General features: G+C 47.0%; 1 protein-coding gene across 1 annotated transcript in view; it reads left to right on the top strand.

Moving 5' to 3' along the window:
- The first annotated feature begins 22,240 nt into the window (after positions 1-22,240).
- pex11b (peroxisomal biogenesis factor 11 beta) overlaps positions 22,241-23,967 on the top strand; it is a 36,286-nt gene continuing 34,559 nt past the window's right edge. The window contains exon 1 of the mRNA XM_056298834.1: positions 22,241-22,438. Coding sequence (XP_056154809.1) covers positions 22,383-22,438 — 56 coding nt within the window. The 5' untranslated portion in view covers positions 22,241-22,382. The remainder of the gene's footprint in view (positions 22,439-23,967) is intronic.

Raw genomic sequence — 23,967 nt, 5'->3', positions numbered from 1 at the left:
TTTTGTCGTGCTGGTCTTTCTGTTTTCTTTGTCCAGTTTCTATTTTCCTGTTTAGGTCTGGGTGCAATAAGTCCAGAGTGGAGCGCAGCTTCCTCCCCAACAGCATCTCAGCTGGGGAGAGACCTGTGGTGGACTGAGGCGTTATCCTGTAGCTGAACAAGACCCGTGACACCTTAGCTGACAAGCTGCCTTCAGCGCTTTTTTTTAATCATCTCTTTAAATGTTTGAACAGCCCGCTCGGCCTGTCCATTTGGCGACGAGTGGTAGGGAGCAGCCGTCACGTGCACTATTCCGAGAAAAAACATCCATACCAACAGTAGGTTTGAGCACACCCAGCAGATGAAACGGAAAAGGACTGAACTTTGACCCCTAGCAGTGACACTGACCATGAGACTGCGGCCCCTTCCAGCACCAGCGATGACACCGACAACACCATGGGAGTACAGGCAATCTGTGAGCACAATTACTCTCAAGCCACTCATAGCCCAGGCATCGTGGAACCATGCTCAAATGCAGCCTGCAAAGCTACAGTCAAAGCATTATTAACAAATGAGTGTGCTCGACTTAGAGCAGAGCTTCATAGTCTAAAGGACAAAGTTGATCTGCTTTCTTTTAACGAAGAGGCATATAAAGGAAATGATGAAATGGTACAGGAATTCACAGGCCTTCCAAGCTATGCTAAATTAATGGTTGTCTTGTAGTGGCTATAGGGATACATAATTCCCCTCATTGAGCTAGTAGGAACGTTGGTTTACAGCTGCTGTTTTCTCGGTTCGGGTTTACAGTGACACACTTCCGCTGCGCGGGTTTTTGTTGTTGTTGTTAGGTTGAAGGAATAAATGGTGCACGTTGTGTAGCCGAAAGAGAAAGTTGTCACGACTCCTGATTGAGCTCCTCTACACTGATGACCCCGACGTTTGTCTCTTGGTAGTTATCAGAGACAATCTTTCAAACGAACATGGTTGACGAAATCAACGCGGTGTCTCTCAAATTGCCAGAGTTCTGGGAGTCATCGGCAACGACGTGGTTCGCCCAGGCGGAAGCGCAGTTTGCTATCCGCAAATAAGTGGCAGTAGTTACACTACTAAATACTACTATGTGGTATCGGCGCTCGGGTGTTCGACTGCAACTAGAGTGTGGTGAGTCTCCTTACAAATCCTCCGGCGGCAGACAAATACAAGGGGCTCAAAGATCACCTCTTGAAGATTTTTGAACTTTCCGACGCCGAGAGGGCCCACCGTCTCTTTTCTCTGCAAGGCTTGGGTGACAGTAAGCCATCCGAGCTCATGGACAAAATGCTGAATCTGATTTCCTCTTTGTCCAACTGTTTCTGCGACAACTGCCTGCTCAGGTGCGGACCGCTTTGGCTAACACCAGCATTACCGATTGCCGCAAGCTAGCTGAAGAAGCTGACAAGTTCTTCCTGGCCAGCCAACAGCAACACTGCGCGTCCGCGCTCACCCCTGCCCACCCCCCCACGCCACCACCTGGTGACTCAATGGTGGTCGCCGCGGCAACCCCCGGTCGGCGACAGGAGCCCGGCCTGTGCTTTTACCATGCAAATGTAGCCGGGTGGTAAATCTGTTAAATATGTTAAATGATTTTCCACTTAAATTTAGTATAGTTTAACTGTTAATATATGTAATTGTTACACTGTCAAGCCATGTAAAATGTCATTTGATGTATTTAAATTGTGAGGCAGATTGTGAGTGTATTTTTATAGTTTTGGTTGTCATTGCATGTTTTGACCAGTAAGTGGCAGTGGCGGACTTTTATTGTAACTCCGTGCAAGTTATCCAAGTGCATCTTGGGTATTCTTTCTTTTTTTTCTTGTGTGGAGCACCTGAAGATTGCGGTGTGACAGTGCTCTGACTCCGTAGTAAGTAAAGGTAAATATCTTGTGAAATATACCTGTAACATTATTCCAAACAATATTGTATGTCGGTAATTTGACAAGATGGTTTGATTTAGACGCTACTGGAGTTGATGTTCGGTGATTTTGGGCGCGAGCCGTCGACCGCTGTTCGCCATTGCAGGCATGACAAGGTAATGTTGGCGTGAATAAAGCCACACCATGCCATTGTATTTGGGATGTAAAGGTTTTATATGCATTTTAATTCTGTTTAAAGGTAACTGACAGAGTGAGAAGTTGCGCGATCTTCAGGAAGTTCCACATGTCTTTGTTAAACCCTGTTTAACGTACATAGTCCACTGCCGTATTTTGCACCGTATTTTGCACCGTATTTTGTATTTATTATTTCCCTTTTTTAAAAATCTTTTCTGTTAAACTTGCCACATCTGTGAACATTTATGATCTGTTTGCTCGAAAGACACAGGAATGTATGCACTCAGTAAAACGATCTGCATTCGAAGGTTCAAACAATAAAATTAAAGCTACAAGAACCCCGGAAGTAATTGTGTCCTGTGTGGTATCTAATTCCACGGGCTACATAATTTTGGTACCAGGAGTGGGGTGTAGCTAAAACATTTTTTTTAAAATTGGCAACAGAGTGGCTTATTTTTACTTAAAAAAAATACGGCAGTGGTGAAGATTGCTGGTGACGTCCGTTGGTGTTGAGTCTGAAGCCATCCTGCTGTGGAGGTGGTGACCAGCGAGAGACGACGTGAGGGGCTCTAAGAGGTTCTGGTGCTTCCTGTGTCACACGACTCAGCCGTACCAGCGCAGAGGACTCCAGCGCTAACTTCAGCTACAAAGACCAAGATCCAGCAAGGCTCCAAGTTAAAGACTGTCCTTGTAGTATCCTTGAACCAGGTTTTGAACTAAATATCCTCATTTATACTGGACTTAGTAAAGATTAATATATCATTATGTCTAGTGATTCTGGTGATGAAGGGAGTTCACGTAATGATAATGGCCACACCTCAGGTGGCATAATGGGTATAGGTGAAGGTGCTACAAAAGAAATGCAGACCACCATGCAAGAGCTTGCCAGACTGCGAGATGAGCTCACCAGGTTAAATGGTGAAGCAAGGGCTCAGAGAGCAAGTGATAACAGTGCACCCACACGTTCATACATCTACGTTCCAAGAGAACACCAGATCCAAGCATTTAGTGGGGAGTGTGGTACAGACAGGAGATCTGTCGAAGAGTTTATTGAAGAGGTTGAAAGGGTTTTAAGATACAGAGAGCAAACAACAGAAGAACAATGTGACTATATACTATCTCTATTGCATGGCCCTGCATTGGAAGAGGTGCGACTATGCATGAGGGGTCAGTCAGTGGGGCCCAGTGATTTATACTCTTACCTGAGCAATGCATTTGGGGAAAAGCGCAGTTCCACACAGCTTTTGCAGACCTTTTACAACCGTAACCAAACTGATGGAGAAGACCTCCGTGACTACTCCCATGCACTATCCCAGATTTTGAGCTCTGTAGTGAAACAGTCCACAGATGTAATACCTAATGAGAAAACTGTGCTCAGAGACCGGTTTATTGAGGGTTTAAGAGAAGCAGCACTCAGGCGTGAACTCAGGAAAATGGTTAGGGACAAACCAGAGAGCAGTCTTCTAGATGTGAGGAACGAGGCCCCCCTGTGGGAGATGGAGGACAGCAGGTCTCATCGTCCCAGGGTCATAAAGAGCAACCAAGTTACATCAGAGGTTCCGGAAACCCAGTGCTCTATTATTAAAACAAACAATGACCAAGGTATTGCCCATTGCCATCACGACGGATGCTTCGGACTACGCTGTCGGCGCGGTTTATGAGCAGTGGGTGAGCGGTGCGTGGCAGCCGCTTGCCTTCTTCAGCCGGCAGTTGAACCTGAGAGAGCGCAAATACAGCACCTTTGATCGTGAGCTACTTGGCCTTTTCCTCGCTGTTAGGCACTTTCGTTTCCTACTGGAGGGCCGTCAGTTCACGGCTTTCGTCGATCACAAACCGCTGGTGTTCGCGATGGCCAAGGTGGCAGAGCCGTGGTCAGCCCGCCAGCAGCGACAGTTGACCTACATCTCAGAGTTTACCACCGACGTGAGGCATGTCGCTGGAAAGTCCAACCCGGTCGCCAACTGTCTTTCCCGGGCCATCGCTGGGGCCGCCCATTTGGGACTCGACTACAGCCAGGCCGCCGACCTAGGAGTGCAGGCATGCAGGACCGCCGTCACAGGGCTGCAGTTGGAGGATGTGGCTTTCGACGACGCCGGCGCCACGCTCCTGTGCGACGTCTCTACGGGTCAGCCCCGACCCGTCGTTCCGACTGCTTGGAGGCGGCGGGTCTTCGACGCAGTCCATGGGCTGTCTCACCCTGGCAGAAAGCCCTCACAGAGGCTGGTGGCGGCAAAGTTTGTCTGGCATGGACTCAAAAAGGATGTGAGGGACTGGGCTGAAACCTGTGTGGAGTGCCAACGCTCCAAGGTGCTCAGGCACGTCAAAGCGCCCCTGATACCTTTCACGGTACCCGAGAGGAGGTTCGACCACGTGAATGTGGACCAGGTAGGCCCCCTACCCACCTCCCGTGGTTTCACATACCTGCTCACCATGGTCGACAGGACCACGCGATGGCCAGAGGCTGTCCCGCTTTCGTCCATGACAGCGCCTGAGGTTGCCCGAGCATTCATCGGAATATGGGTCGCCCGCTTTGGCACCCCATCTGACCTCTCCTCGGACAGAGGGCCGCAATTCACGTCAGCGCTCTAGGAGGAGATCGTCGCGGGTTTAGGGGTGAGGCTCCATCGCACCACAGCGTATCACCCTCAAGCGAATGGATTGGTCGAGAGGTTCCATCGCTCGATGAAGGCCGCATTGCGGGCTACCCTCAAGGACGACCGCTGGGTCGACAAACTGCCTTGGGTCATGCTTGGGCTCAGGACGGCCCCCAAGGAGGACCTCCAGTCCTCATCCCCCGAACTGGTCTACGGACAGCCACTTCGGGTCCCGGGGGATTTCCTTCCCACCGCCACAGCTCCCTGGACCGCCAGCTGCCAACGGACTGCGCTGCAGGAGGAAGCCAGGGCTTTTGCACCGGTCCCCACTTCTCAGCATGGCGGCTCTCAGTCCTATGTCCCCACGGAGCTGCGGTCGGCGGAGTATGTTTTCATCCGGTCCCCTGCAGCCACCCTACGACGGCCCATTTCGGGTACGGGACACTGGAGCTAAGCACTTTGTGGTGGAGGTTGGCAGCAGGCTGGAGCGGGTTTCTGTGGACCGCCTCAAGCCTGCTCACCTGGACTTAGACCGCCCTGTTGGTCTGGCCCTGCCCCCACGGCGGGGGCGCCCCCCGGCCCTGCCCTCCTCCCCCGACGAGCCGCCCCCTACTTCCCCAGCCCCTCCCTTTCCCCGGTCCAGCTGTGAGGACTCTGCTGCTTTGCCTGCGGTTAACCAACCCCCAGCTCCTGTTCAGCGGAGCCGTTGGGGCAGAGAGATCCGCCCCCCTCGCCACACTGACTTTTCGTGTTAAGGCGAATTCTGGGGGGACGTGTGTAGTGGTTATGGGGGTACATAATTCCCCTTATTGAGCTAGTAGGAACGTTGGTTTACAGCTGCTGTTTTCTTGGTTCGGGTTTACAGTGACACACTTCTGCTGCGCGGATTTTTGTTGTTGTTGTAATGGTGAAGGAATAAATGGTGCAGGTTGTGTAGCCGAAAGAGAAAGTTGTCACGACTCCTGATTGAGCTCCTCTACAGTCTTTACCTTTCTGTCAGGATTTCTGATAGCTAGTCCAAGACTTACTCCCTTTCATAGCTTTCTGTTAACACTGATGAGAATGAGGGTCAATTTACCGCTATATTTTTTGTCTATTTATTTCGTATGTCAAAGACAAGTAGTACATTAGATGTCATGTATGTTAGACTGTCACCACTTATATTTTGGCCATCAAAAGAACAAATTCAGGTCAGTCTGCCCATCTGTTTCAGGGATAACTGAACAACTGCACTTCTTTCATTGACTGTTTTCAAATATTTATAGAGAAGCCAAAGAACTTGAGAGCTCGTGCAAAGACATACTCTCAGTACAAGCATCACAACACTGTAAAATACCTGATATCAATAACACCACAGGGTGTTATGGCCTTTGTGTCAAATGGCTGGGGTGGACGCACAAGCGACAAGCACATCACAGAAAACTGTGGATATCTTGAGAAATTATCACCAGGAGATGTCGTTCTTGCAGATGGAGGCTTCAATGTCAAAGATACGGTTGGCCTGTATTGTGCACAGTTGAAACATTCACCAAAGCAGCATTCACCAAAGGCAAGCAGCAACTGCATCCACCGGAACTAGAAGCAACAAGGGGACTGACTGCCATCAGGATCCATGTGGAAAGAGTCATCGGCCTGGTCAGGAACAAGTACACCATCCCACTGTCTCTCTGCCAAGCAGCCACTCCAGGACAACCTACCTCCCTTGACAAGATGGTAACAGTTTGCTGTGCTCTTTGTAATATTTGCCCATCTGTGGTCTCCACAGAACAGACAGGCAGTAGTTGCATGTAAAATGTAAAACTGATACATCAAGGTAATAAATCTGACCTTTACTGCAACCTGTGGACTTATTGTATTTGGCTTTAAAGAAACCAACAGTAATAGAGTTTACTTTTAATACAAAAGTACCCTTAACGTTTCCAGTAGTACATCATTCATTTCACAATGTCTCCTACCATTTAAAAGAGTAAGTATGTAGGGGTTAGAAATCATAAATTGTCTGCCATCTAGCATATATGCTATGTTTTATATATATGTGTGTATGTATAATTACTTTCTGCACAATTTACGGTATTTGCGTGTGTTCAGTGATGTCAGATGAATGCGTACAGACCATAAAGACAAAAGAAAAAACAGCAACAGTAGATCAGGGGCCTCATAACATGTATTCCAATTACAGTGTCCAACTTAAAAGGTGCAGGAGCCAGAGCCAACAGAGAGGGCTGAGTGGGTATAACCAACCATTTTCATCTCTGGTACAAACAGAGGTTTAAAAGCTATGGATCAGTTAGATATGTTTTGTCTCCAGATGCCATATCTTTTCCGTTCACCCATCCTGCAACTGCGTGTTGATAGGCATCGGTACTCTTGAAAGCCTTCAGGACATCTCTGGTGTATGGGGATGGGTTGTGTATAAGGTAAATATAAATGTCAGGAAAAGTAGGTTGGGGCAGACGCTTCGCGGAAGTTAAGGAACAAAATAAAGCTGAAGGTAATGAATAGGGATGGCTACCAATAATTGATGTTTTTTTTCCAAATATCGCTCTCTTTCTCTCTCATTCAAATGTGCAGTGTTGGCGGTCATGACGGCAATGACGGTCACAGTAGAAAACTGTCAAGTCACTCGGACACAAATATGGCAGGATAAGCGGTTAAGATAATGGATGTGTGGATGCCCAACTCCAGGTATAATTTCATGGTGTTGAGCGCCTCTAGTGGTCATTGTTAATATTGTAGTGAATTCGGGGGGTGGTCTGGGAGATCGTCGCCAAAGCCAGAACGCGAACCCGTGTCTTTCACTTCGCAAGCGACAACGTTAACCAGTGGACTGAAGTGTCTGACCCGTTAGTCAAGGACCAACGTGTCTACTTATCCATGCACGTTACAATTAACATAAAAGTCCGTTGCACTAGTCGCCATTTTAGTTGTTGCATATCTGAAGCTAGTGTGCAGTTCATCATTTCTCTCGGTGAAGTTGTGAGAATATATGCCTGTGAGTATTACATAACTTGATTTGTTGTATATTGATGATAGTTGGATGACAAATGTATCCTTTTTGCGTTGTTTGTGCAGCTATCTGAATATATTTGGCAGAGCTACGGTCTTGCTTATTCATGCTAGACTGTTTGGTTAGCGAAGTGCCCTGGCTGGTTAGCTGGTCACGTGCTCAGGTTCACTTTAAATTGAGTTGATATTGCGTACCTGAAAATCACGTATTTCGTTGTTTTTGCAATCGTTTTATTTGACAATGTGGTTGCTGTGGAAATGTCCTGGACAATATCTAGTTTATCTTTGTGAATGTACTGTAGCGAATTGGGGGGGGCAGCCCGGCCGGACCGTCACAGCCGGGACGTGAACTCAGATTTCCCGCACCGCGGGCGACAACGTTAACCAGTCGACTAAGGGGACTGACCCATTAGCTAGCGAGCCTATTTAGTCCATGGGCCAGAGCCCAACATTTCCTATTTCGGTACACTCAAGGTGGCAAAACTTACTTATAATTTTTGAAAGGATCCATGTCTGTAGATGATATTTTGGTATGATAACCATTCCTGAGTGGCAGCTGTATCACAGTTATCAGCTCATGAAGTTAACCACCCGCTAAACTAAATAGCATTTTAGACGCTGGTGCATATCCTGGTTTAGCCTCATGGTCAGGACATTTTTCAATGTTCTATAATATTGTCTTTGGTATCATTTTAAAGGGGACCTTCTTAGCTTTCATTCAAGCCCTGTTGTGGATATTTCTCACAAATATAGAGGTCACTTGAGCTCTTCAACCCGTCAATAACACACATCTTTCTGCAATGTTCGCCTAAACTATATACTTTCTTTTAGCCCTGTGGCATCTAGGAATATCAGGGACACAAAACACAAAAACTGGAATACTCACAGGACTGTAAAGATTCAGGAAATGTATAATATACCCATACTATTTCATTGTGTGAGGTGATTGTGAACCTTAAATTAGAAGGGCATTATTATTAAGAAACTAACTAGACCAAAGCCAGTTAGTCCATGGGTCAGACCAGATATCGATATCACCCAAGGTGACACAACTTCACTGGTGCCATTTTATTTGGTACACTAACAGAAGTAAAATAATACATGATAACCTTTCCAAATGAGCAGCTATTTCATTTTTCTTTCAGGAAACCTGTTTCTGTGCCTCTCACGATTGTGTATTTGCCCAGATTTTTACAAATATAGCATTTCAACACCCCTGGTACTGATTAGCCTAGCTTAAACTCTGGGACAGTTCTTAGTTGGCCAACAACCAAGGATAACCAGTACTGTGTACTTCCATTCATTGTGCTAAGCTAGGCTAACGTGCAGCCAGATAGCTTTCTACTAAACACATATAGAGGAAACTGGTATCTATCTTCTTGTCTCACTCTGGAGAAGATTGTAAGCTAATTTCCCATAATGTTAGCATGTTCTTTTAATGTATATGTTAATGTGATTAGTTAAAGTGGCTACGAGGAACTTTCATCTTGTGTTGATTTTAGCGGCCTCATGTGGACAAAATACAGCTGTTGCATAGCAACTAGGTAATGTATCTATTTGTGGCTATGTAAGATAAATAATGGTAATATGACGCTGGTGAAGCAAAGTAAACTTTGTTTTAGTAGTGTTCATACACCTAAGTTACATGTATTTGTTTGTATGTGGCAGGTGAAAACAGACTGAATATGGCCACTGGTGAACAAGCAAGTTTTTACCCAATACCAAAGCGCCCACGGGCGGAGTGCATTATCCACTGTTCTGATGATACAGATAAGCTGGTCTCACTACAAAGTGTCGGCTCATGGAGAACTCTGCTCAGGGCAGCTCAGATACGAAATCATGCACCAGTTTTGAAACTGGCAAAAGACATTCCTGAGGGACAGATTCCAGCAATCTACTACCACAGAAAGTGTCGCAGTATCTTCACTATGAAGCAAATTCTTGATGGCCTCCTTGCAAAAGAAAAGAAAAGTTGTGTCTCTGCTGAAGAGAAACAATCTAAGAGAGTAGCTCGACATGCTCCAAGTACATCTAGGACTTATGATGCAGAGTGCATATTTTGTCAGAAAAACAGCAAATATTCCAAGAGACAGAATACGAGAGAAGTACTGGTGCAGTGTCGAGAACTGCGAGCTGATGCAAAGATCAGGAGTGCAGCCACAAAGAAAAGGGACAGCAGAATCCTTGCCATTGTGAGTAGAGACCTTGTAGCAGCTGAAGGGCACTACCACAGGTCATGCTATAGACTTTACACCAAAGAAGAGGTTTCCAAAGGAGAGGTTGCCAGCAATGAAGATGATGATGCTGCAGCCCAGTATGAAGCTGCTGTGAATAAGGCATACAATGAGCTGTTCCTCTTCATCAGGATGGAGCTTGTTGGCAATCCTCAAGTGATGACAATGACTGATCTCTCTTCTAGACTGGTAGCTTCAATGAACTCCCAAGGCATTGCCCAAGTCAAGGAATCAACCAAGAAGCACATAAGGCGAAACCTGGAGAGTGAGTTTGCTGGAGCCTTGCAGATATTCCCTGATGAGAAAGGAAAATTCCTCCTCTATCCCGATTACTTGTCCATGAGGGAACTTGCCAAAGAAAATCAGTCTCTCAAAAGGGAGCTGCAGACCCTGAAAAGTGTCAGTGCACAAGATGTTATAGCCAAAGCAGCCATCAAATTGAGAGCAGACATTAAAAGTCAAGATGTTCCTCAAACCTGGCCGCCTGAAGTCAAACCAGAAGCAGAATGTCCTACCATTCCAGAGTCGCTCATTATCTTCCTGTACTCTCTACTCACAGGCTCAAATGATCCTGACCATGCATCCCAGAGAGTGCAGTGCCTTCTGCAGTCATTTGACCATGACATAGTATATGCAGTGACATGTGGAAATACCAAGCCTTCCAAGCACATTGTTCTGCCATTCAGTGTCAAATCGTTGACAGGAAATGTAGAGTTGATAAATATCCTCAACCGACTTGGTCACAGTGTGTCCTATTCACAGATGGAAGAGATCAACACTGCCCTGTGTCTCCAGAAACTCTCATCATCAGGGAGTGGCATTGCCCTTCCAGCTAACATCCATCCTGGCATATTCACAACTTTAGCCTGGGACAATATCGACCGTCTTGAAGAAACTGTCAGTGGTGAGGGAACATCTCACAGAGTCAATGGGATTGCTGTGCAAGCAAAGCCAGTCAACCCACTTCCTGTCCAACCCATGCCCACTGTTCCCAAAACAAAGAAGAGAAGCATTGATGGACCCCCACCAATGTTACCAACTTACAATGCTGGACAACGGGTAGGGCCACCACAAAGCAAAAAGTCAGATGCCGATACTGCAGCCAATACTAAGCTTGCCAGAGAGAAAAACCTTCTTTGGGTCCTAGCACGCATGTCACAACAAGAAGAACAGTCAGTCAGCAGCTGGACAGGCTTCAACATCCTGACTCGAGGAGAGATGACGGTCATCCCCGACAATATAGGCTATCTGCCTACCATCAATGCTCCAGCGACACAAATGTCTACTGTCAACGAGGTGCTTAACCAGTCACTGAGCATCATGCAGTGCTTAGGCCTGAGGAAGGTTGTCTGTGTCTTTGACCAAGCCCTGTATGCCAAGGCTGTCAAGATCACATGGAAACACCATGACAAGTTCCATGATATCATCGTTAGGCTTGGGGTATTCCAAACCATCTGCACACTGCTGGCAATAATAGGATAGCGTTTCCAAGATGCTGGACTCAAAGACCTCTGCATTGAGTCTGGCATGATTGCAGAAGGCTCGATTGCTGGTGTTATGGATGGCCGCAAGTACAACAGGGCAGTGCGACTACACAAGCTCCTGTATGAGGCTCTCATGCGACTGACCTTGAATGGTTTCCTGTCCTGGTTGGAAGAAACTCACAGGAATGACATGCTTCACCTGAATGAGACACTGAAGACCATTGACAGCCTTGGGAAAGAAGTCTCACAACATGCTTTGAAGGAGGTCCTCGAGAACAGCTCTTGTACATGCATCATGGATCTATTTGAAGTCTACCGTGAGTTCCTTAGAGGTGGAAACGGCAGCCTCTCGAACTTCTGGATGTCCTATTTGGACATGGTTGAAATCTTGTTGGGGCTCATCCGAGCATCCAGAGAGGGAGACTGGATGCTACACTTGGCTAGCATTCGAGCAATGATCCCATGGTGCTTTGCTTATGACAGGATGAATTATGCACGCTACCTCCCCTACTACTACGCCCAGATGTCTGAGCTGCCCATCACACACCCAGATGTGTACACAGAATTGATGGAAGGAGGCTTCTCAGTCCAACTGGGCTCCACCAATCCCTTTGGCCGAATCCCTGTTGACCAAGCTTTAGAAGAAACGGTGAACAAAGACACCCAAACAGCTGGAGGGACAAAGGGATTCAGCTTGAAGCCAGGAGTTGTGACCAAATATTATCTCGCGGCTGAGTATAGAAGCATGTACCTCAGACAGCTGAGAGACCTGACAGGTCAAGGCAGGTGCAAATGGTCTCATCCAGATCTACAGAGTCCAAGGATCAAGAGAGATGAAGCAGATGTCCAGTCTCTCATGGACCTTATGGAGAATAACTGGCTCAATCCTATGTCCCCTGATGAGATTGATTTGGTTAGCCTCTCCACTGGCAACATGGCTCCACCTGATGTGACCATAGATCTCTTGAGAGCTCTTGAGAAAGGAGAAGAGGCCTACCAAGCATTCCAGCAAACAAGGTTAGATGCAGACCCACCACCTGTGAAATTCCACGACAAGATGACCAAGCAAAGTCTGAAAACATTCTTCAATGTCAGCACAAAACAAGCTCATGGAAAGAAAGCACAGGATGTGGTTCTGAAGGCAGATAGAAACCTTTTCAGTCACATGATCCTGGTGGCTGAAAGCAGGAAGGTGAATCTGAAGGATGTCCTTGCCTACCCATTGGGCCCACTACCATGGGCACTGGCAAATGCTGATGGGTCCTTACGAAAAACAAACAAGGCTGCACTTGCCAGAGAGCTTGAAAAGAATGTATCTCCTGCAGAAGACATCCCAATCCCATCTACTTCCATCATTGATGGGATGAGCCTGGTCCAAAAAATGAATGGCAACAACAAAACCTTTGCACAGGTGGCAGAGTCAGCCTTGACCCAGGTCCTCCATGAGGGAGCACAGAGTGGGAGGATTGATGTTGTTTTTGATGTCTATCACCAGACTTCGATCAAAGATGCTGAACGACTGAACCGGGGTGGAGACATCACTCTCCAGTACAAGAATCTTGCAGGGGGACACCACATCCAGCAGTGGAGAAAATTTCTGTGCAGTTCCTCCAACAAGACCAGTCTCATCAAGTTTCTGGTGGAAGAGTGGAAACTCCCACGATACAGAGCTATGCTGCATGGCAAGGTGTTGTACATGACCTGTGAGGAAACCTGCTACAAGTTGACAGAAGATGGGTGTGAGGAAGCAGCAGAACTGCACTCCACACATGAAGAAGCTGACACCCGTCTGCTCCTGCATGCATTACATGCAGCAAATGCGGGCTCAAAGTCAGTTATCACAGCTGAGGACACTGATGTCATGGTGCTTTGTCTTGGCTTCCAGAAGGACATCACCTGTCCCATCTACCAGAAGTGTGGGACTCAGAACCGCACACGGTTTGTCGACATCACCAAACTGGCAAGTTCACTTGGAGACAGCATCTGTGACAGCATAATTGGCTTACATGCCTTCACAGGCTGCGACACTGTCAGTGCATTCGCTGGTCGAGGGAAGCTGAATGCCCTGAAGATAGTGAGAAAGCACACTTCCTGCCAAGAGACCTTCAGTCAACTGGGACAGATATGGAATGTGAGTGATGAGCTGTTCCAGAAAATTGAGCAGTTAACCTGTCTGATGTATGTTGCTAATAGCAGCACTGCTGAGGTGAACAAACTGCGTTACCAGCTCTTCTGCACCAAAAGGGGAGAGGTTGAGTCCAGCCAGCTGCCACCATGTAGAGACTGTCTCTTTATGCATGTTCAACGAGCCAACTATCAGGCAGCAATATGGAAGTGCTGTCTGCAGGCTAACCCTGTGGTGCCAAGCCCTACTGAGTATGGATGGACAGACGATGAAGGCAAGCTGGCCATTTACTGGATGCGCTCCCCACCTGCACCAGATGTGGTCTTGGAAATGCTAACATGCAAGTGTGTGCATTCATGCAAAATGCCAAGCTGCATGTGCCTGTCAAATGGACTTCCATGCACAGACATGTGCAGGTTACAGACCTGCAGTAACCAAAAACAGCAGGATGGTCCAGAACTGGACTTTGAACTTGGGGAGTCAGATGATGAGAGAAACGAGCAGTTTGATGAATGACAGTGTGATGATTCTGATGGTATTACTGTGGTAGTAGTCTATTGATGCACAGGATGTTGATTCTGGACTTGGTTACCCAGAGCTTGATAACAATAATGTAACCATATTCACATATACCCATTACCCTACCCATTACCATTACATATACCCACTAATGATATGGGATTACATGTATCATTGACTAAGTATATGTAAATGTCAATGTTGTTTAAAATATTAAAATAGTTCATTACCTCACTATGGTATTCCTTTTTATCATGTATTTTGATTGTGTATTTAAACAAATGTATAGAGACCAGTTTGTGACCTAACTGGCTTTGGTCTAGTTCTCATTTAAGGCTCACAATCACCTCACACAATGAAATAGTATGGGTATATTATACATTTCCTGAATCTTTACAGTCCTGTGAGTATTCCAGTTTTTGTGTTTTGTGTCCCTGATATTCCTAGATGCCACAGGGCTAAAAGAAAGTATATAGTTTAGGCGAAAATTGCAGAAAGATGTGTGTTATTGACGGGTTGAAGAGCTCAAGTGACCTCTATATTTGTGAGAAATATCCACAACAGGGCTTGAATGAAAGCTAAGAAGGTCACCTTTAAAATGATACCAAAGACAATATTATAGAACATTGAAAAATGTCCTGACCATGAGGCTAAACCAGGATATGCACCAGCGTCTAAAATGCAATTTAGTTTAGCGGGTGGCTAACTTCATGAGCTGATAACTGTGATACAGCTGCCACTCAGGAATGGTTATCATACCAAAATATCATCTACAGACATGGATCCTTTCAAAAATTATAAGTAAGTTTTGCCACCTTGAGTGTACCGAAATATCGTCTGGCCCATGGACTAATAGTGATATATACTAAAACAACAAGGCATGGTGCTTTTCGGAGACAGGCGTGATTTTCTTCTTCTTGGTTTCCTTTCGTCACTGTCGGTCCCGTTTCCCTCATGTTGTCTTGCAGGTGTAGCGCGTGTCCTAATCAGGTTTATGTGCATGGCGGTCCTGCTCCAAGGCCGTCCTAATGAGCTGGGTGCACATAGTGTTTCTACTCCAAGGCCGTCTCTATCAGGCCAGCGTACAATGTTCCTACTCTCAGGCCCAGCTCCTTTAATTCATAGGCAGAGCCTTTTTATTTCCTGGCTTGCGGCCTGATTGCGCAGCTTCACTCATCGAGCCCCCCCCCTCACCCCCCCCCGCTCTCTTGCGCTCTTCCTGACTGTGTTGGGGATGGGCGACTACCGCTCGGCTATGACTGGTAGTCAGCGCGGCTGTCAGACGGTCATGTCGGAAGGGCCAAAGCTCTCTGGTGCCCAGGGACGAAAAAGAAGAAAAGAAGAGGAGAAACGGGGCAAAGACGGAGGTAATGGTGTGTTGAAGTTAGTTAACAGTTCGTTAAGGTCGGATCAGCTGCTAGCTTAATTGGAGCAGAGAGTGCTAGCTTACATTATGTGCAGCAAGTGGGTTACTAGCTAATGCTAGCTTTGGATGATAACGTTCACTAGTTCAATAAATAACAGCAGCTAGAGTTAACGTCAGTTACGCCCACCTTAGGGGACGTTGGAAAGACTAAGTATTCAGGTGAAGAAATACACTTTTTCTTTTTGTTCTTTTGAGTGTCCTGCACAAACCACCATCCACTGTCTGCCTGAGAAACCAGGCATAACGTTACGTTTTTAGTGACACGTGTTAGACAGCCAGCATTAGACCAGGCCTGTAACTGAGGTCCAAAATCATATCTCGCTTTAGGCTGAATGGCGATATGGTTACACTGTATCTACACTGCATATATGCATTTTCTGTGAAGTAGGCTGGATGTTCAGTTGTAGGCTAAGTCATCATGTCACAAGCACTTTTATTGAAACAAGACCGTGATCAAAATGAAATGCAAAGACAGGGTTTCCTCCCCTGACTATTGGTGATTTCACAACGTATTTACACAATGAGATTTTTGATAAATAATAATCAGTAATGTGGATTTAATAGTGGATAAAGGCAAACAATAAAGCTGCTAGACCAGTCTGGTAAGTTCAGAAAATTACACCACTTTACTGGAGCCTAATGTAGCTTTTAAAACCAGGAAGACAACACGTATGCCATATCACAATATTATGGTATTCAAAATCTTAAGACTATATCTAATCTCATATTACAATATCAATATATTATTGATATATTGCCCAGCCCTACTTGTAATAGGCAATTAAAATGCTTTTCCTTTTCCACCCCTTTTTTAATTATAGTTGTAAGCCTTGCATTTGCATTATCGATTAGTCGCACGTATATCTATAGCAAATAGCATGAACAGCATGCATCATGTGAGAAATGTGCTCATTGAATAGCCTATGTTTGTCACAGCCTCTCGCCCTTGACATCAAAGCGTTCGCCCCTGACACCAGCTGGCCGTCAAAGCAGTCAGCCGCTCTCCCTTGACATCAAAGCGATCATCACCCTTAAAAAGCCTCCACTGTGGTCCAGTCTTGGCTGGAACGTCGCCTTTCATGGACTTCTGCCTGCCTGCCTGCCTGCCTGCCTGCCTACCTACCTGCCACTGAGCCGACTCCTGCTCTACCCCTGAGATCGGTTACTTCAATAAAGACTTGATTCTTCCCTTACCTGGTTGTCCCGTCTGCTTTTGGGTTCTTTCTCGATACGTGACAGTACGTTCCAGCCACTATGGACCCAGCAGACCATTCCACCACAGACCTGGCCACATGTCTGCCAGGCTGTAGCCAACCAGGAATCGGTCCTCGGCCAGCACAGCCAGGTGCTACAGGGGATGGCTGACGCCCTCCGTGGGCTCAGCTCAAAGATCTCCGGAATCCAGACCGAACTTAGTGCCTCCGCTAGCCCGGGATGCGCCCCTCCAGCTCCGCCACCCCCAGCGCCATCAACTTCGGCTAAGGAACCATGGGTTGTCCCGCCCGATAAGTATGATGGAGATTTTGGACTTTGTCGCCCTTTTTTGATGCAGTGTGAGATTGTGTTTAACCAGCAGCCCCAGTCATATTCCACGGATGGAGCCAAAGTCGCTTACATCATGGGTCTTCTCCGGGGAAGCGCCCTGGATTGGGCTACAGCGGTGTGGGAGATGCGGGCCTCCACTTCCTCATCCTACGCTGAGTTCACCACTGCTTTTCGCCAGGTTTTTGATCATCCCGTGCGGGGAAAGGATGCGTCAAAAAGACTGATCTCTCTCCGCCAGGGTTCCCGCAGCGTCGCTGACTACTCAGTTGAGTTCCGTACGCTATCAGAGGAGAGCGGATGGAACAACGAGTCCCTCCAGGCCGGCTTTTCCAACGGTCTCAGCGAATCCATAAAGGACGAATTGATTTCCTACCCCGAGCCTGGAGGGTTGGAGGAATTGGTTACCCTGGCCATTCGTGTGGACAACCGTCTCCGGGAGCGGAGGCGAGAGAGGACGCGCCGCTTTCCTGGTCACAACCACTTACCACGGGCCACACCTCCGAACTCTGGGGGCCGAGCTCGCTCGCCTGAGGCTGACGTCCTCCGATGACTCTTCCCCAGCTTCGGAGCCGACACAACTCGGCTGCTTCCGGCTCAACCCGGAGGAGCGTCAACGCCGCATCACCGAGAACAGCTGCTTGTATTGTGGTCAGCCTGGTCACTTTCTCGCCTCCTGGCCTCACCGTCCGTCAAAACTAGCAGGCTCACGAGGGAGGGGGAGGATCCTCGTGAGCCCAACTGTCTGCCCTCTGTCTCCTCGTCCACGTACCCAGTTGCAAGCTACCATCAGTTTTAAAGGTTAGTCCACTAAACTTTTGGCTTTAATTGACTCTGGCGCTGATGAAAGCTTTTTGGATGCAAGTGTTGTGAAGCAGTTAGGTCTTGCCACTGTGAGTCTGGACCAGCCTCTTGAAGCTAATGCCCTGGATGGACGTCTCCTGGCCCGGATAACCTCTAAGACCGAGCCTGTGCGCCTCCTGTTGTCGGGAAACCATCAAGAGGAGTTAAGTTTTTTGTTATCAATTCTCCATTTGCTCCCATTATACTTGGTCATCCTTGGTTGGTTAAGCATAGTCCCCATATTGATTGGTCATCGGCCAGAATTTGAAGTTGGAGTCCCGTCTGTCATGCCTTATGCCTCCAGTCTGCTCTGCCTCAGTCTGTCCCCTGTCGGGTGTCAAGCCCTGGCTCCAGGAATGCCAAGCCCGATGCTCTGTCTCGTGTGCATGGGAAGGAGTCTGAGCCCAGGCTCCAACCTGACACCATCGTTCCCTCTACCTGTGTGGTTGCGGCTGCGGCTGTCACCTGGAACATTGAAAGGGAGGTCATGGCAGCACAACAGACTCAGCCTGACCCAGGTAACGGTCCCCCTGGGCGCTTGTTTGTTCCAGATGCTGTTAAATCTAGAGTGTTGCAGTGGGCTCACTCTTCCAAACTTACCTGCCATCCTGGAGTAACCCGTACCCTAGCCTTCCTCTGCAGGCGGTTCTGGTGGCCTTCCATGACGGAGGATACTGGGTCTTTTGTTTCTGCCTGTCCTGTTTGTGCCCAGAATAAGCCCTCCACTCGGGCCAGTGCCGGTCTGCTGTGCCCCCTGCCTGTTCCACACCATCCCTGGTCGCATCTGTTCTTGGATTTCGTCTCTGGTCTGCCCGCCTCCGACGGTAACACCGTTGTACTGACTGTCGTTGATCGCTTCAGTAAATTTGCTCACTTTTTGCCCTTGTCTAAACTGCCTTCGGCCCGAGAGACTGCGGATCTGCTGGTCAGGGAGGTTTTCCGGGTCCACGGTCTTCCCCGTGATATAGTGTCTGACCGTGGCCCCCAGTTCACTTCTGCTGTCTGGAAGGCTTCCTGCTCTGCCATCGGTGTCACCGTCAGCCTGTCATCGGGGTTCCATCCTCAGACCAACGGCCAGGCCGAGAGGGCCAACCAGGCATTGGAGACTGTCCTCCGCTGTCTGGTGTCTGCCAACCCATCCTCTTGGTCCTCACAACTCCCCTGGGTAGAATATGCCCATAACACCCTGCCATCGTCTGCTACTGGGTTGTCCCCTTTTCAATGCCTTTACGGCTATCAGCCTCCCCTTTTTCCTTCTCAAGAGGTAGACGTTCCGGTTCCATCCCATGTCCGTCGGTGCTGTCGGACCTGGCGGCGAGCCCGTGCCGCACTGCTCAGGACCTCCGGCCGTTACCAGTGCTTGGCGGATCGTCATCGCACCCCTGCTCCGGACTACTCCCCCGGTGACCAGGTATGGCTCTCTACCAAGGATCTACCCTTGAAATCGGACGATAAGAAACTGTCCCCCCAGGTATATTGGTCCCTTTCCCATTGTCAAAGTCATTAACCCCTCTGTGGTCCGTCTGAAGCTGCATCGCACTCTCCGGGTTCACCCTTCCTTCCATGTGTCCTGCCTCAAACCTGTCTCTACCAGCCCTCTAGTTCCTCCGGTCCCCCCGCCCCCACCTCCTCGTATGATCAACGATCACCCGGCTTACACCGTTCGCCGTCTCCTGGACTCTCGTCGCCGCGGTCGCGGCCTGCAGTATCTCGTGGACTGGGAGGGATATGGCCCGGAGGAGAGGTGTTGGGCCCCTCGTCACCTGGTCCTGGACGCGAACCTCATCCGGGACTTCCACAGGACGCATCCTGACGGGTCTGGTAGGTCGCCCGGTGGCGCCCCTCGGGGGGGGGGGTACTGTCACAGCCTCTCGCCCTTGACATCAAATCGTTCGCCCCTGACACCTGCTGACCCCCCCCCCCTGTCTCAGCCTCTCTCCCTTGACTTCAAAGCAATCAGCCTCTCGCCCTTGACATCAAAGCGTTCGCCCCTGACACCAGCTGGCCATCAAAGCAGTCAGCCGCTCTCCCTCGACATCAAAGCGATCATCACCCTTAAAAAGCCTCCACTGTGGTCCAGTCTTCTCTGGAACGTCGCCTTTCATGGACTTCTGCCTGCCTACCTGCCACTGAGCCGACTCCTGCTCTACCCCTGAGATCGGTTACTTCAATAAAGACTTGATTCTTCCCTTACCTGGTTGTCCCGTCTGCTTTTGGGTTCTTTCCTGATACGTGACAATGTTTTTCATTTTTCCGATTGGTGCAATTTGAGACGTTACAATTTCCCTCGGCCTACTCTTGCTGTTTGTGTTTAGAATGCTATAGGGCAGGCTTAGTTCGGCTTAGGTCAGTGTTTCTCAACCCAGTCCTCAAGGAACCCCTATCCTGCATATTTTCTTTGCAACCCTGAATAGGTACCTGTTTGTAGTTATTCAACCAATCAGCAATGAATTATGTCAGATGTTGCACACCTTGCATAATTAAGTGCTGCGAGATGATTGGTCGAGTAAGTACAAGCAGGGCTACCTATGCAGGGTTACAATGAAAATGTGCAGGATAGGGTCCTTGAGGACTGGGTTGAGAAACACTGGCTTAGGTGCTATTATTGGCTGGGTTTCACCATCAACAGCTATTTAATTAATATAAAGTAACACCCAGTGGTTAATTTTTTTTTGGAGGTGGTAGCTATTGCTCCAGAGAGGACCAGAAAAATAGCAGAAAATTAAAATAATTATAATAATTATGCATTTTCTAAAAATGGCTAAAAAAACACTTTTCTCGGCATTTCAGATGATTCTGAGCATCTTTGATTTTTTCACCTGTATAAAAAAAATTTCTGGGACTTAGAAATGTTTTGGCGTTATGCAAAATATATGCATTTTTGCAAAAATGCACTTATGATCCTAATTTTTTTTGGAGGTGGTAGGAATTGTTCCAGAGAGGACCAGAAAATAGCAGAACATTAAAATATAATTATAATAATTATGCATAATTATGCAAAATATGCATTTTCTAAAAATGGCTAAAAACCACTTTTCTCGGCATTTCAGATGATTCTGAGCATTTGGGGGGAGGGAGTTGGAGTGGGGGGGGTTTAGGGGCAGGGGGAAGGCGGTTAGCTGGCAGGATGAAGAGGAGGGAGATTTAGACGGGTGGATAACCAACCCGCTACATTGTAGCGGGGTTCTTCTAGTTATTATGTATAGTCAAGCTTTTAGCAATAGTTCTAGCCTCGCAGTGGATTGAAGAAAGCGGAGTAAGTTAAGCAGTGCTTGCTTCTGATAGCCTCTTAACACTCACTAGTTTCACTTGCGGTAGGTCCTCATGTAGACAGGACAGTTTGTTTTGGACAATATAAAATCGGAAATACAATTAAGTAGAGCTGAGGCCAAAGTTCACATAATGTTCCATATAAAAAAATCTGGCAGGAATACTTGGATGACAGCGAAACAGGCAAGCATCCATATAGTCTACAAAAGCAGGGTGGTGCGGGAAAAAGTGGCGCGTAAATAGGGAGGACGATTAAGAATAGGAAATACAGGGCTCAATTTTACACTTTATAAAATTGGTAAACATTTGACAGGAATTCGTATACATTGTTGAAAATGTATACAAACCAGAGATAGTAAAATATGTTACTGAAATGCAGGAGAGGAATAAATTGTTCACATCACTGAATGACACAAAACACAATAACTTTTCACTGGAGGGTCTCCGTGGAAAATCATTCAGCAAAACATGGCATCATGTAATAAATCTTTCAAGGGCCTAGTTGAGAAAATGGAGTTTTTTGTTTTTTTTGTTGGTTTTTTTTTTACTATTGATTCACACTCCAGTCCAGTAGGTAGCGGTAATGCACCAAAGCATGCATGTTTGCCAATCGCCGATATAAGACGAAGAAGAAGAAGAAGAAGAAGAAGAAGAAGAAGAAGCAGAAGAAGCAGAAGCTAACCACTGGGCGGTTTTTTTCCTCCTACATATTATTTTGCTTCTATTGATTGTAAAAAGATTCTTGCACAATCCCTTTTTATTTTTATATAACTGATTTCCCTGGCAATCTGTTTCCTTTTTTGTTCTTTAGAACTTGTGCGTATGTTGCTGGTGTTTGTCTGAATGTTATCAATAACGTTTTGAGGGGAAAAAGAAGATGACAACCACTACGAAAAAAAAAGAATTGCTATCATCCATCCATCCATCCATCCATTATCCAAACCGCTTATCCTGTTGTCAGGGTCGCGGGGATGCTGGAGCCTGTTGCTATCATTATTATTATTATTATTACTTTGACCTGAGGAGGGCAGCAACGTGCCAAGGCTTGATCCACACTTGGCTATAATGTAAAAGAGAAGAAGCCCATGTGCACGCTAGTCTGAAAACAAAACCAGTATGTAAATCGTGCCAATCAAGCAACAGTGTTTTGGAATTTGTTGTACTGTAGCACCAGGACGGTAACGCATTTATTCATCTGAACTTCTCGGTACGTCAGTTCGATTCTCATATTTACAAGCCTTGCTTGAATCTGAGCAACGCCGGACCACACCAGTATGGATTCTTGGGTTCGCTTTTGTGCACAAAGCCAAGCCAAAGACAAAGTTTTTAGGTAACGTAAGTGTATTTGGTATTCTATAAGATAGCTGCGCCAGTGTTTGGAATACTACGGTAGCTACAACAGTTCTTATGACTGGTGAGCGCTTACTTCGCTCGCTAAGACGACCTGCTAACCCACATAGCCGTCCAAACCTCGGTGACTAGTTTCATATTCGCTGGTAGTTTCCCTTTCTAACCTCGATAGCGTCATGTACTCGGAACCGATTGTTTCCACGTTAGTTTTTATTGTAGAAGGAAGTGCAGCCGATATTCCACAATCCTGTTCAACAGCTTCAGCGGTTGTGACGGAATTGCAAATTGACTTCGTTATGATGAGTTCATCAGTCTATGTATAGATGGAATATCACGGTGGCGCAGTGGTTAGCGCGGTCGCCTCACAGCAAGAAGGTCCTGGGTTCGAGTCCCGGGTTAGTCCAACTAGGGGGGGTCGTCCCGGGTTGTCCTCTTTGTGGAGTTTGCATGTTCTCCCCGTGTCTGCGTGGGTTTCCTCCGGGTGCTCCGGTTTCCTCCCACAGTCCAAAGACATGTAGGTCACACACACTAAATTGTGTGTGTGTGCGTGCGTGTGCGCGCGCGCGCGTCGGCCCTGTGATGGCCTGGCGGCCTGTCCAGGGTGTCTCCTCGCCTGCCGCCCAGTGACTGCTGGGATAGGCTCCAGCATCCCCGCGACCCTGAGAGCAGGAGAAGCGGTTTGGATGATGGATGGATGGATGGATGGATAATGAAGGAACTAGTCTAAGTAGCGCTTCTCTATGGGAGTGTGTAGGGACCGTCATAAAAGGGCTATTTACGTATATTCAACTTGCAGCGACTATTTTATTTATCTAAAAACTCAGATCAATTATTCTATGATTACTGATTGACCGTCTACCTTTCACAGTCATTGGATTGCCACTAGCCTATATTTTCTATATTATATAATGGCCCTTATATATTATAATTTATTATCATATATTACAATTGGCTTTTGCAATAGCTGTCAGTTTTCATCGACTTCAAATCACCTCTTAACTATTTCACATTTAGTTATGAGTTTTACTGGCTACTAAAAAGTCTAAAGCCAGATATCAGTTCAATAATCCCTAATTATGACAATTTCTTTCCTGTTTTATTCCTCTAGTTTTTTTCAATTAAAGTATTCATATCAAATCCCCTCTCGTGTTATTCAGGTCCTCTTACAACTTTAGTCGAATCGAATATGATTTTTTTCTGATTTCACCAGTCTTACACACAGCAAAGTCTCACGAGCTGCTGGTGTTGATGATCCAGCTGTCTGGGCTACTGACGTACCTTGCTACCAGACCCTAACGCCGTGTGGCTGGGTAACAAGTGGGATTCTTATCGTTTATTGCATGTTGCATATTGCATATATTCTAGTGCTCTAGCCGTATTCATGAAACCTCATCAGGTTAAAAGTAGCTCCTAACTGGTGAATTTAGCAGAAAGTTATAAAAACTAATGGGGGGTGTCGGTTCTGGTTTTAAGACTCGTATGTTTTTTTTCTAAGAGTGATTCTTGAAG

This window comes from Lampris incognitus, chromosome 18 (genome assembly GCF_029633865.1).
Source record: "Lampris incognitus isolate fLamInc1 chromosome 18, fLamInc1.hap2, whole genome shotgun sequence".
NCBI lineage: Eukaryota > Metazoa > Chordata > Actinopteri > Lampriformes > Lampridae > Lampris > Lampris incognitus.
The sequence above is the reverse complement of the archived record's forward strand: the minus strand, read 5'-3'. Positions and strand labels throughout refer to the sequence as shown.